Source organism: Prinia subflava, chromosome 22 (genome assembly GCF_021018805.1).
Source record: "Prinia subflava isolate CZ2003 ecotype Zambia chromosome 22, Cam_Psub_1.2, whole genome shotgun sequence".
Taxonomy (NCBI): domain Eukaryota; kingdom Metazoa; phylum Chordata; class Aves; order Passeriformes; family Cisticolidae; genus Prinia; species Prinia subflava.
The window spans coordinates 7,007,465-7,022,363 of NC_086268.1; the positions used below are offsets into that span (position 1 = coordinate 7,007,465).

The 14,899-nt window shown below is 41.0% G+C and overlaps 1 protein-coding gene across 9 annotated transcripts in view; it reads left to right on the top strand.

The window, feature by feature from the left end:
• The window catches only part of PRDM10 (PR/SET domain 10), a 42,644-nt gene that overhangs the window by 2,439 nt on the left and 25,306 nt on the right, over positions 1-14,899 (top strand). For 4 of the 9 annotated variants that reach the window (XM_063417622.1, XM_063417617.1, XM_063417623.1 and 1 more), the window contains exons 2-6: positions 7,054-7,245; positions 9,022-9,189; positions 10,766-10,825; positions 13,478-13,597; positions 14,554-14,761. In XM_063417622.1, the coding sequence (XP_063273692.1) occupies positions 7,177-7,245; positions 9,022-9,189; positions 10,766-10,825; positions 13,478-13,597; positions 14,554-14,761 (625 nt within the window). In that variant the 5' untranslated portion in view covers positions 7,054-7,176. Of the gene's footprint in view, positions 1-3,754; positions 3,835-6,699; positions 6,868-7,053; positions 7,246-9,021; positions 9,190-10,765; positions 10,826-13,477; positions 13,598-14,553; positions 14,762-14,899 lie in introns of those variants that run through there. The other 5 variants (XM_063417619.1, XM_063417621.1, XM_063417616.1 and 2 more) reach the window with 5 other exon arrangements.

The window sequence follows — 14,899 nt, forward strand, 5'->3', positions numbered from 1 at the left end:
AAATTGCTCTGCAGTGAGCATCTGCTTCCAGTGTGTTCCTGACCACCTGCAACTGCTGGCAGCTGTGTACACTGAATTCTAATGGACGTTTAAGTGTATCTAATTAAGGGGGCTGGTTTTGTATGGTGAATTTTGTTTGGACTTCAACATGAGATTGGGTCTATTTGTCCCTTTTATCTCCTGCTAGTAAAGCATGCAGTTGTTGTATCGTAGTCCAGAAAGGGCTCTATATGTCAATCCCCACCTGTTTGAAAGTGCAGATACTCCATTTGTTCTCTGGGGTTGCAGAGTAGCAGCTATTCTGAAGGAGCCATGTTAGGTATGTGTCTTTATGTGCAGAACAAGGTAGTTTTATTTTTTTGAATTTTACAACAGGTGAAAATTCAGAGGTGAAGGGCAGGGGGGTGGGAGAGGGAGAGAGGAAGCAGCACCACATGCTTGTAGGAAGGGGAAGAATCTCCTCCAACCGATGGTTGTTTTGGGAAGAGTTTACTGGAGGAGGAGGGATGGGAGACAAAAAATTGGCAAGAAGAAGCGGGAGGGGAATGGTTTGTTTTCTTTCAGCAATCCCTAATAGAACCATCTTGAGGGTTGTGTGGGCAGAACTGTAGAAGACACTGATACAGACATTTATTTTGCTTTTGTGTCATCTTGTGCTTTAAATGCATGTTTTCCCTGCTTCCTTGCTTTATCAGACTTCTCTTCCTGTGACTTATAAACCAAATCCTTTAGGAAGGCAGGGTCACTGCCTCGAGCAGCTGGAGCCCAAGAACTGCAGTATATGATTCAGCAGTCCATGATATCACAGGAACCTCAGAGGATGAAATATTGGGAAGACAACAACATGAGGAACATGGCCATAGATTTAGGAAGCGGAGGGTGGGAGGAAGTCAGTTGCTGGAGTGGATATTGTAGATGTTGAGCAAATAGGAAGAGAGGTGACTAAAGAAGAGATTTGCATATGTAGAAAGTAATGAAGTTGACTCTGTCTGCTGAGAGAGTGGACAGTGTGAGAAGCATTTTATTGTACAAGAATTAGGACTGAAGTGAGATATCCTTGGAGCATCTCTGAGTAGAAGTCTAAACCCAGCCTAGGTAGTCCCCGGGAGGATGTTAACCTGTGCTCAGGCTGGATTCTCTGCTGTATTCTGTGATAGAAATGGATTTTTAGCTACTTACCTGAGAAGTTGTGAGAGAATAGTGATATCAGACTGGTGTGCTGTCACCTTCAGTGCCTGGGCACTGTCTCTTTAGGAAAAGGATTGTAACATGTGATGGGCACAGCAGCAGAGGACTGGCCTTGGTCTTAGAGATCTCTTCCAGCTCATTGTTGCTTTGATGATGGATGTGCCATAAGGATATGGATATAGATAGATTCATTATACACAATGGCAGTGAAAAGTGAGTTGGTGTTTGGCTGAGCTTTTCTATTTATTATATGACAAAATAAATTGAAGCCTTTTTTCCCTTTGAGGAAATAAATAATTCTTGCTAGTATGATTTCCATTTTTAACTCACCAGTAAAACATAAATACTGTGGTTTTACATGACCTGATTGATAACATTCACACAAAATGCACCAGGGCCAGAGTTCCTTGAAACAGTATGTGCCTGTGATGGATGGAAATGCAGAGGAGGTGACGACAGTCTGAGTCAGTCCTCAATGAGGTTAGAAACCTTCTTGCTGCAATGAAGGCATGTTCCTGCTAAAGGATTTCAGGAGATTCGCTGGATCTGCCTTCTAGGCAAACTGGAATAATTAAGTGTGGGATAAAGCTTTTTGCAGGCACATGTGATGTTCCTTTTCAGCATAATAAATCATTTTCATATTAAAAGCTGGAGGAAGACTCAGTCATAAAACCCCTTTTGTACCAATCTTGCTGCCCTTGCACATGGCTTGGGTGACACAGAGTTGTCAGTGAGCTCAGTCGTGGGTGGATTAAGCCAATAGTCCCTGCTGTTATTGCTGCAGGAAACCTCAGGCTATAGCAAGGCTCTGGGGAGTAAATCCCATTAGCTGGTTTATGCACCATTACCATATTGTAAAGTGGGTTCTCATTTGAGGTACTGAGTGGCTTTATTCCTCCCTGAGCAGGGAGGTAGTCTTTTCCCCTTGCTCAGCTTTAATATTCTCCCTTTCTCATCCCAGAGAAGGGACAAAAATGAGTGTTTGGCAGCCACTGGCTTAGATTTTTCAGCAGAATGCCCTTAGTGAGCCTTGCAGAGGTTGCTGCTGATGAAGTCTCCAGAGATTTTGTCTCTGTATCTTCTTGTGCAGTCGCAGCATGGAAAGAAACTGTCATTCTTTAGTAGCAGGTTTGCCAAGAAAATATGGTTATTGTTGATTTTTTTTTGGTGGTGCATTTTTCTGACTTTCAGAGCTTACCTTTGAAGCCCTAGGTGAGTTCACTGGGTTTAATTTGTGTTTAAAACACTTAGACACCAAATACAAACCAGCTGTTAGTGGTTTTCTCTCACTGCACTGTTCACTTCTGAGTGGTTGTAGGGTGATCATGGATACACCTCTGAGGGGCCACTCCTGGAGCTGTGGTGGCTCAGGGTGTCTAATGCTGAGGCAGCAAAGGTAACAAAGACATTGCTGTTGGATAGGCAATGAGGCGCTTTGCCCCTCTGAGCAGTGCCTTCCCATCCTCTGGAGCTTAATGCATTGCATGGGAGAGCTGCTGATTTAATAACACAGCTTCAGAGAAAACACCATCCCACAGGATCTGGAGGGAGCAGTTGGAGAGTGTCGCAGAGGTCAAAAGGATATTTTAAGCAAGATTTCAAAAAAAAAGAACTGTCAGGCAATGATACCAAGGTGCTTTCTAGGCATCAGGAGCAGCAGAGGAGAAGTTTTGTCATTAATGACATTTTCTGGATTGAATGTAAAATGCAAAACTAAAGAGAGATGGCTGTAGGTCTGTGACATTAGCAGATCCTAGAAAGTGTTGAGAAAAGGAAGGTAAATGTGAATGGTGTTCTGAGACAAACCTGTGTTGTCTTGAAGGGATGGTTAGTTTATTTGCACAGCTCAGAATGAGCTAATGTTCCACTAGAGGAGATATTTTAAAATCACAGGAACTGTGCTGCTTCTTGGATCACGTTGTGTTGTGATTGGCACAATATATACTGACACACAGGACTGCCACTGCCTCACCAGTTCCATACTGGAGTGGTACTGGACTATATTTGTACTCTCTGGTTATGCCTATTACTGTTTCAGCTTGTGTCATCACCCAGCATGGACAGGGTGAGGCATGAGGCATGTGTGTTATTTGGGGAGGAAAATGCTGTGTCTGCAGTTACTGTAAATACTTAAACATCTCCCACTGGCATTTCTTGCTCATGTTTTTGATGCGCATTGGGGTGCTGGCGGAATTTTGGGTAACTATTGGGTGATGTGGCATAATTGACTGATCTTTCAGCTTCCAGAAAAGTAAAATTTCATCATCTTTAAGTTACTGAAGTACTTGCTATAAGCATTAAACAAAAACAAAACAAAACAAACAACAACAAAAAAAGTATAACAAATAGTATTTGAACCAGGCCTCTTATATTTTATAGTGGAGAGAATATAGTTGTGACATACATAACACGTCAATTTAACATGACTTTAAGCAAGCTGTTTGGATTACTGATTTACTGAACCTCTACATGGACTTTTATTACAAAATTTAACCTACTTTCTTCATATTGAGAAAAAATCAATTTATCCTATCATAATGCCTTTAATTATCTTTTTTTCTTTTAGGATTTCTGCAATTGAGTTTGAATTTCTGTTACACATATTCTTGTGGTGATTCCTTGGATGTGGCAGAGCTTCCTGTTGAGGTGCCTGTCTTGGTCTTTATTTAGCTTGTCTGAAAATAGCTAATGTGTTCGATACCATGAGAAAAATCAACAATTGCAAAGGATAATCCATGGGCAAACAGTGTGGAGAGCAAACAGAGAGCACTCCCTGCATGCCAGTGATTTGGCAATGCTTATGTCCAAAATTTCACATTTGTTTCTGCTAAAAACCTACCAAAGCTAAGAGAAGACCATATGGAAATGGTTAAAATTTTGAGACACGGTGGCTGTCAGTGTCATGGCTGTAATGGGTTTTGAGAGTGGGATCTAGGGAAGGAAATAAGATTGTGCAGGATTAACGAGAAGGAGCATCCTATGGAGGACCAGTGAGCAAAGTGAGTTTGGTCTTCTTGTCATCAGTGTCAGAAAACTTGCTCAGGTGTTGGTGTTTTGTGGCATTTCTATTGTCAGTGACTTTGGATAAGATTTTTCCAGCTCCTGGCCTTGACTGTAGGGCCTGTTTCACAGCTGAATTTGAACACTTGCTCCTGCCCCCCACCTTCTTTATTTACCTGTCCCTGGGACCTCTCTGGGACACAATCTGTCTCCTAAATTGTCTTCACTCTCAGCACATGTATGTTTCCAGAGAAATCTACTTTTCAGTGTGTTTTCATAATTACAGATGTACTGAGGGAATGCATACCAGAGGCAGATCCGAGGATGAACTTGGAAGTACAGAAGCTGAAAGCATCAGCAAATCCTGCAGTTCCTCCTACTATTGTCCCTTATTGCTGCGCAATTGTCTGGGCTGAGCTGTTTATTATTTTCATTTCTGTCAAGAACAACAATAACCAGACTGTCTATAGAATCTGCAGCATTGGGCCACTGAATTTGGCTCAGCCTTGCTTTTCTTTCCCCCAAGATTTTAAGTTAGTCCTAACTTTCAGAACCATGAAATAACTGTCTTCTGCTTTCCTTTCCAACTTTTTGGTACTTCTTTTTTCAGAGATGAATCTTAATACCCAGTTTTGTCTTTTAAAGACCTTGCCTGAACCTTTCAGTCCCCTTTGTACTCAAGTTGTAAGTTATCTGTGCCAAAATGACTCTGCAGGAGTGAGTCAGCATCTTCCTTCAGACCTTCAGTTCTGCTGGTGGGGAAGGTCAGCCAGAAATTCTGCTACTTGTTGCACCATGTGGAGTTAGCCAGAACTGTGCCTTTCCCTTAATTCAATTAGTAGTTAATATAATCTCATTCTTTCTAATAGGGTAATTATATATTTTTTTTAAAAAAATCAAACCACCTCCAGTTGAAACCTCTAATGTTTGTTTTTATTTTTAGTTTTCTAAGCAGTTAGGTAATTGATTAAACTACTGGCTACTGTTAGTGCAATTACTTGTATTGGCTCTTGATTAATTCTGGCAGTCTAGGAAAAGAGCTGTTGTAGATAAACCAGCTGAAGAATATCAACAGGATGGGTGTTAAATTTTGCAAAGAAGTTGTTTGCCTTTCTTTTGCAAAGAAGGTGTTACTGACATAAATGCTGTCACATTTCACACGGGTAGAGGTGATCATACACCTGATATATGTATATATTTATAAATTCTGAATAAAGAACATATACCTGATAAAATCAGTGAAAGAGGTCAGTGAATGAGGTAGGATTAGATATGAGAAAATCCCTAATTTAATCCTTAATAACATAACAAGTAGCTAGGAAAAAGGCTCTGTGTAGGGATGGATGGTATTTATTTAAAGATTAGAGCATGTGTGCACTTGGATATATAAATAAATAATATTTTTCTGTAAATTGCCCTGACTTTCCACACTTGGAGAACAAGGCTGGTGTTTATAACTTCTAAATGTTTGCTGCAGTTAATTTGTTCATACTAAGTTCAGGCATTGAATGCCGGTATATGCATTTCATTTTAATTTTTTTCCTAAGTGCTTTTTGGGGATGTTTTGTATTTGAGAAATATTAATGGAGATGAGATTTCTGTTCCTGTGTTCCTATAACTGGAGATGTTTGCATATAAGAGAAAGTCAGAAGAGTTCCTCAGTGTCTGCTTTTGTGGGGTCCATGTGTGCTGGGTTGCTCAGCGTGAGATAGAAAGTGTTAACTCCAGTCACCAGTAACAGCATGACTTGGTGTCTAGCAATGCCCAGAAATATCTTCCCCACTGTTTTTCTTTGTCTGTATGTAAGTAACACAATTTTTTTGCTCCACCACGCAGTTCAGTGATGTTAGCCTGAAACTTCCCTGCCCTGGTGATTTATATTTTTTTCAGTTTGTCAATGACAAGCCAAATGCTAGCATTTATAGAGATAAATTATGACTAAAATAATTTGCATTTAAAATGCAAATGAATGAAAGCATCAGCAAGGAGCCTTCTGCTCTCTTCCTGGTGCACAGATGGGTGCTGTTGTTGGATCAGCTCAGCAAGGCACTGGATAGAAAATAAAGTTAATTGGAGTAGCTGAGAAATGAAATGGACTCAGCCTCATGATAATTCCTGGCCTGTGATTTAATATGACATTAGAGACTAAGGATTGGGAAGGTGCTGAACCACCAACTAAACCAATCACCAGAGCTCTAAATTACCCTTCTGGGATTGCAATGGCAGATTGAGAGGCAAATTGCAAGAGGTGAATAAAACCAAGCTTGGAAGCAGTTTGTCAGGATCTCTGAGAGTTTAAGATACATTGTTACTTTTTAATAGTTAGCTATTCTAATACTGTACTAATCTGGGACTGGGGTTTTGTCCAAGGTCAACTCTATCTGTACATGGAAAACCAATTGGTGCTCAAACAATTTAGGCAAACTGAGGAACTGGTGATGCATCTCTGAACATTGTGTTTTCTTGTTGGAAGTGTCAAGTCCATTTTTTGCATTATTTACTGATTTCTAGGCCTGCAGGTACCAGAAGGACAGTGAGGAGAAGCTGGATGGCCTGTGTCCAAGGAAAGACATGCAGGAAGAATTCAGAGTAATCTTTCAGTGCAATTGGTGCAATGGTTGATTTGTTTCCTCCTTAATGGGACATGGAAAGTGGTGAACAGCAGGATGACCATGCTCAGTGAGATAAGATTTCTGTTCCCTTATTCCCATAATGTAAGGTGTTTGGGTCTTGTAGGAAGTGTTTGTAAAGCCAAACCTGCTTTACTCTGTGTTACTGAAGTATAGTAGCTGATAAATCACTCATGGCTCTGTGCCATGTGTTATGCTGGTTTTAACGTCTCTGTTCTCTTTTTTTTTTTTACAGCCATGTTGTTGACGATCACCTGGTCTTCTGGAGGCAGAAACACATTGAACAGATGAATCCTTTCAGCCAGACATTCCTCTGGTAGATCTTTTTCTCCTCATAGAGCACCCAGGCAGGGAGGAGATGGACTTAAAAGAGGAAAGTCCTCAGGTGTGGACTGAGTCTGCAGCACAGGAACAGAACACTGCTCAGGTGATTAGCCAGAGTTCTGCCTTTGCTCAGGCTGGATTGGGATTGGTGGAGAGGGTTAATTCCCATTCGGCCCTGATTTAGAGTCTAGAAGCTCTGCTTTCATTTGAACAGAAATACAAACATTTCTGGTGTGATTTGGTGTTAAAGCTTCAGAAACTGAGTCGTACAAACTGCAGCAGTGAAGACACAGCTCTGAGATGAGCTGAACAAAACCAGGCTTTAGTTTTGTTCAGCTGTGGCTTCTACACAGCTTCTTCAGCTGTGGCTGTAGAAGTTTCAGTGTCCAAATACATTTATAACCATGTGGGAGAGAGTAAAAGGTGTTCAGAGTAATGAACATGAACAAAATCTGTGCTCTGTAGCAGCCATTTTTGATGGCATCATTCAAATCAATTGGAACTGTGGGTGGACCTTGGGGAAAGTAATACAAGTAATTTTTTCCAGCCAGACATCTGGGTAGTGAGGAAGGGAGAAATGTTAATTGTAAGTGACTAATGCAGTCAGGTTCTGCTGTATGCAGCTCATCCCTCTGCCTCTGAGACAATGCAGCTGGGAATTTCTAGAATTCTGTAAATTGATTTACTCAAATAATATGGTAGGAAAAGGATGCTGCATGATATTTGACCCACAAGCAGAGAAATTCTGCCTCTCTTAGTAATTCCAGCTTTGAAATTTGCAAAGAAAGGCAGTTTTCAATGTCGTGTATTTCCTTCTCTCTGCAGTGGGATAAGCATGCTGCTGTTTGCACATGGCAGTTTTAAGGCTTAATGAGTATTTGCAAAGTGCTCTCCAAATGTGAAATTGTAGTGTTTGTGAGAGGATTTATTGTACAGAATCAGCACTGAGCATCCACAGGAGAGTACCAGGTGTCTTCTGAAGCATAAGCTAAAAAGTGAAACAAAATAAACAAAATATGTAACTGTGGCATCATTTTATATGAAAGAATTTTATGTGACTATGAATACTTGTACTCAAACTAGGTTTCCTCCTGTTCTTCCCATACACTAAAAATGCTTTTCAGCATGGCAAAAGCTACACATGTTCCTGTTTTCACCTGAATCCAGTGTTCTGGCTCATTTAATATAGGCCACTGATATCATCAGTTATGATCATAATGTTCTGGTAAAATCGACTCGTTTAGATTGAAGTGCTGCCCTACACATAACTTGTTCAGGTAGTCCTTGGAATCTGTGCTTAATGTTTTCAGGTATAGGTTTGTCTGTTTAAATAGTTGAATTTTCTACTGCTGCACATAGATACTACAGAGAAGCAGTCTAATATGCCTTACTGCTGCCTCTGAGAACTGCAACACTATAATTTGAAGAGTGTCAGAGTTAATAAGTTACGTTAGACTCTCATCAGACAGCAAAAATTCTCCAACTACAGAACTGAATGAAATCATTATCATAAATCCTGAAAGGGATATGAGCATAAAGGGTAACAATATCCCAATAAATTTAATAGATACATCAGTTCAAATATGAACTTGTTCCCTCACAAATTTTCAAATTATCGTGCAAGATCTAGGTATGGGTGGGTGCCCTTTGTAGCAGTTATGTCTTGAGTTGCAATGCAGAGGAAAACCAGAGACTGATGGGAGTTGTGTCCAGATTTCTATTGGTAGAATAATTGAGTGGGATTTGAAATGTGTGTTTTTCACTGTGTTCAGGTTAGTTGGGACACAAGTTCTCTCTGCTTTCCAAGGCACCTCATGACTCTGGTGCTGTGTCCCACTGGCCTGTGTTGGTGCGAGTCCAGGATCTGTTTGTTCCTCAGGTGCACTTTGTCCCCGAGGGGGGAGCAGTGGCCCAGATCATGTACAGTGACGAGCAGGAGCGTGGCCCCCCACAGCAGGTGGTTTACACGGCTGACGGCACCTCCTACACCTCTGTGGACACCTCGGAGCACACCCTCGTTTACATCCACCCCGTGGAAGCTACGCAGGCACGTGTGGTTCTGAGCCCACCCTGGTTTTGGCACCTAGAAAATACAACAGTCTTGTTTGGGATGAAAGCCAGTTACCAGCCAAGTTGTATGACTGGAAAATAGCAGGCAGTTGCTCCCAGCAGTTTTCTCTGTTCACTGCTGAGCAGGGACTTCATGCTGTTCATTTGTCTGATGTGCAAATCTGCTTATCAAAGGATGGTGAGGCTATGAATTATGAAATGCTGGTTACTTCACTGAAGGTGGATGAGATTGTAATTTACTCAAAAGTATTTTCCAGAACAAGGATAATCTCACCAGAAATTCTGCCTCTTGTATCCAGTAAAGAGCTAAGAGCTATCTATGTTGGTTCTGGAAGAGTCTTTGTTTTGTGTAGTACAGTTGTCATAATTGATAGTTACAATAACAATTGTCTTTTTGCAGAGCATCTCTGTTTATTCAATGTAATTTTGTAGTCTCTGCAGAGTTACTGATTTTTTAGACCATTTACATTATTGTTCTTCTGCATAATCATACCATATAGCCTTTATTCCCTTGCAGCACATGTTTATAAGGGGTCAATGGGCTATGCATCTCTGCTTCTCTCTGTGTGGACTGATTAAAAAGGAACAGACTTGCTTTGTCAAGAGTGTTTTATAATATCTTTGCTGACAGGGCAGATTAGCTGTGCGGCAAAGTGCATGTGCCTGACACCCTCAGCACGCTGGCAGGGCCTCATGTGGCCCAGTGTGTCTTGTGCAGCTCTCAGGTGTCCCAGAAAACCAGCTTCTATGTGGAGGGATATCCCGAGAGGATATCTCCCAGGAAGTTACTGGCCAACTAACTCCAAAACTCTGAATGCTGTCATTGTGTCAAAAGATATGTAGTATTCAGACACTCTTCTGCATCTAAGGTGAAATTATCACAGTGCTAAAGGAATTTGTATTGTACCATGCTTTATTTTGTTGTAGCTAGGCTGCTACAAGCTCAAATATTTCAATTTTGGCTAAGTAAGGCTGGCCTATGTAAATTCTTAGTCTTGCTTTTCCTGGAATTCTTTCAGGGTTGTTCTTGCAGAATATTGAAGTTGGCATGACTGCTATGAAATTAAACAGCATCCTGGCCATATCAAAGTCCCATATAGGATGTGGATGATAGTTCCTCAGAAGAAAGCATGCAGCAGTCTTGTGAATTTTCTGGAAGAAAAAGCTTGTGGTTACCTTCTATCCTGCCTTAAAGTGTTACACATTAAGGGCATAGACAGAGCTATTAAATTTTATCCTGTAGATTTTATCAAATCAACAATTGACCAAGTGATTTTGGTAAATAAAAAAATAAACTGTGAAACACTTTAGCTGTTCAGATGCAAAGTGCCACATAAATATATTAACTCATTAGGGAGCTTTCCCTAATTTTTAGTTTCTATGTGAGTAGATCTACTTGGGTAAGTTTAAGTAATGTGCTGTGATAACAGGCAGGTTAGAAGATGACAAAAGGCTCAAATGTGGGTTATTCTGTGGTGGCAGGGTAACTTTTGTGTGAGCTGGGAGTAAAAACCCCCAGGGCTGGTTTGATAAGCCTTTTTCACTTTGTCTAGACTCTGTTTACAGATCCGTCCCAAGTGGCTTATGTTCAACAGGATGCTACTACCCAGCAGGTAAGGAAGAGATATTACTCATTTTGGGCCTAAAACTGTGAGGGAACAGTTAGGGAAGGTAAAGGGACATTCATGTGGTGCGGGAAGGTAATGAGCTGTCTCTGAAGTTGTCTAGTGACAATCTTGTGCTGTCACCCTGATCAAGACCAATGACCAGCTTGAGCATGAATGACAATAAAAGTTAAGAATGATTTTGGGTTTATTCTCTTTAATTAATATTCAACAAGAATTCTAATTTACTGCCCCAGATAGCATGAAAAATCTTTCAACGGTGTCCCTGCAGCAGACGTGGCTGATGTCATCTGAATGTGCCATTTTGGAAAGGCTGGATTTTCAGTTGTACTCATACAGGTTCTGATCCAAATGCCTTTAAGTCCACAAAAGGCTCTTGAGGAACAGAAAAATTGGATTAAATTGTAGGTTTACTAGAAACATCACAGGAAATTAAGTGCAAAACCTGAAGAAGTTCAGTGACTGACTCCCTTATCAGGTGTGCTGGGTTTGCCAGTGTGAGGTGGGCTGGGAAGAGACTAAAACTGCAGCCTGTGTTTATAAGGTTATGATGGTTTTTACTTATTCTTTTTACATCCATGATGCATGCAGAAGTTTTGTTGTTAACTGTTACTGATATCTTTGGGAACTGCACTGTGGTAATCAGCTGTAGGCAGGTACTTTCAGAAATTCTCTGCTTGTCATAGACTTAAAATCATTATTGCTTGGTGGGTCTTTAATGACATGTGTGAATGGATGTGTTAGATCCAAATTATCACCAAAGCCATCATTAAAATGTGTGTTTATTGGCAGTCTTGGGGCAGAGTGAGGGATTGAAAGAGTGCTGAAAATAATTTTTCTTGCAAAAACACCTAAATGGTTGAGGCACAGACGGAAAGCAATGACTGACACAATAAAGGTGTTACCTGTCATCTCATTCTCTGGAGTTTTGTTCCGGAATTTTTTGCTCCATCAGTTCCCCTGCATTAAGAAGGCAAAAATTCCTATTTAATTGTCTTAAAGCTCATTCAACAAATATATGATTAATTAAAAATAGAGATTACTTGTGCACAGTGCAGATGGTAGTGACAACAGAGGTGATCTGCTGTTATTATCCCAGACACACTTGTCTATGTGTCCTCAGCCTGTCCTCCATTCCAACACCGTCTGACAGCAGTCCTAACACTTGTATTAATTTCTGGTGAACAGTTAATCCCTCATTATATCAACTCCTGCCTTTGCAGTTGTTTTTACATCAGCATTTCAGGTGGGACATCCCTGAACTGACAACTAATGATAAAATAATAATTAAAGCTCTTCTTGTCTTTCAGAGGAAACTATTGTAGAAAGAAAGTGAAATGTTTATAAAAATAATGCCCATAATCCGTGCAGTGGAAGTGCAAGTAAGGGTATGTTTGGTGTGATTAGTAGTAGGCAGTGCTCATAGGGGGTACAAATAGATCCAAGTCTGTGTGACCCTCTCATTGCTGGCACACTGGAGGAATAATGATGCCACCTGGCACCAGAAGCCTCAATACTGTACTGTTATGGTGATTTCCTCCTCACCATCACACCGTTCCCTGAAGTCTTTTTGCTGTTGTTTTTCAGGCCTTTCATAAATTTCTCTTCATTACTCTTTGTCTTTAAACAAAACAACTGGTTTGGAGTTCTAAGACTGAGTGCTTACATTACAAATTTTGTTGTCTGCTCCCTCACTACTGGCCGAATTCACTGTTCTCAGTTTTATCTGATATTTATTAAACACTCTGCAGAGAGGCAAGAGCTTGTATTTTGTCATAAAAGCTGCTCAAAAGTCAGAGGCACAAACTAGAAGCCACATGATGTCAGCTGTAGAGAAGGATGAGAAGTCATGCAGAATAAGGGTGCAAATTCCTCTATAGATAAGCAGGAAAAAAACCCGCAGTAAAGGTGATTCCTAGGGTCTTAGTTGTGCTTTGTTTTCTTGCTGAATGGAAGAGAACAGTGTGATAATATGCATTAATTTGATTGTTACAGCACAAAAAAGTGAGTATGTAAACAAAAATGTATAGTATGATCAAATGTAAAGAAAAATAATTGTTGGGATCCTCTTGTTTGGGAGCTTGATCTTCTCATGAGGTCAGTACACCATCTTGGTTTTTTAATGCATCCTGGCTCATAGAATCACAGAATGATTTGGACTGGAAGAGACCTTAAAGCTTATGTAGTTCCAACCTCTCAGGGTTTGCTTGAGGAAAAAAGAAACCAAAAAAAGAGGAAGTGTTTCTTAGTTCTTCTTTGCCTTTTCCTTTGAAAACAAAAGTAAATTTGGGCATAGAGGAAAAGAGACCCCAAATCACTGGTTTTACCAAGAGCTAAAGAGCTCCTAACATCTATTTTTAGTGCAATTTGAACCCAGGCTGAGTAGCACTTTAATTTAAAAATGTGTAATAGGTAATTCAGAATTTGCCAAGTCTGTAGATTTGAAGCCTTTCCCTTTCTCCCAGGAACTGCAGGTTCTGTTGATACCCATCATCCCTATTGGAACCCCAAAAATCATGGGAATGCCATGGTTTTTGAGTGAGTGCAGGGCTCAAGGGAGCTGTGCATGCCAGGCCCTGCCCGTGTTTTAAGTGACTGATGGAAATGCTGCAGTGCTAAAATGAGTGCCTGTGATTTTAGGTAACGGTTCTCTTGCCTGCTGCTGCTCAGAGCATGAATCCCACCAACCTGTCTGTGCTCGGCAGCGTTGCTGACCCCCCCCAGCCAGTGGCTCAGGAGCAGGGGCCACAAGCAGATAGAGTAAGTTGCCAGGCACCCTTTCCTTTTCCATATACAAGTGCACTGATTCCATTGCTCCATCATCTCTGGGGATGAAATGTGGCTGAGTGATCCGGGAGGAGATGTGAGAAAACTGTAGCGCAGATTTGTACTGTCTTCCGTAGTCTCACCATGGAATGTATGAGGGTTTAGGAGATCATGTATTTAATATACAGAGAAACCTGTTTCACAGATGGTTCTGTGAGCAGCTACCTTAAAGTTATATCAGTGCTGAAAAGTGAAGTTAACAGAAGGTGTAGTGCTGACTGCCACATCCACTGGGTTTTTTCATCAGTGTTTTCAGGCAGCTCTGCTGGATGTAATATTTCTTGTTCCCTACCTGAGAAACCTGTGTGGGTGGTGGAATATACACCAAACCTCAAATGTTGTGGGTTTTTTAAGGAAGGAAAGGGCTAAACTTGAAAATCAGTGGAAGAATGCAATGCCCTCAACTGTCCTTCGTGTCCCATAGTTTATATCTAGTCTCCACGTTACCTCACCTCTTACTGACCTCTACCTTTTTACTCTGGTGATTTGTTTTGTTGGATTGTAAAGAGAAGATCATGTGCCCAAGTGCAGGATTCTCTCACTTGTACAAAAGAAATTAAAATACAGCTTTAGGCTCTAGGTAATATCCCCAGAGCCTGGACTTTGTTTCAAACTTCCTGCAAGGGTCCAGAAGTTCCTCTGAGTTCAGTTTCTTCTGAGAACTGAAACCTTGGCAGGATAGAGCCAGAGAGTAATACAGGTTTTTTGAGTGAGGCCATCAGCAGCAGCGAGCCATGCAAAACATCCTCTGGCAGTCATTTAACACCTTCCCTTGTCTTCCTCTTCATTACCAGAGGCAGCAGGAAGGGTAAACTAGCAGGGACCTTCGTTGCTTGTCCTTGTGGTTTTCTTCAGGAATCAGCTTGAATTGTTTTGAATTCTCTCCTCAGGCATCATTACCGGTGCATAACCAGGTGTTACCTCCTATGGAGGCTGTGGATGGTTCTGATCCTTTAGCACCTCTGCAGAATCAAATGGAAAGGATAGAAACAAAAGAGGAAGATGATGAGGATGAAGATGAGGATGAAGATGGGGAAGACACTGACATGGATGAATGGGATCCAGATCCACCTCGACCCTTTGATCCCAATGATTTGTGTAAGCATGTGCAGTTATATGTAGTATGCTACCTGCCCCCTCCTTTTTTCTTCCTTCTCCATCAGCCCTTTAGTAAAGAGAGGCAAAAACCCATCCAGATTTTAGCAGTAATTAGTAAATGTGAGTCTTAAGTCCCCA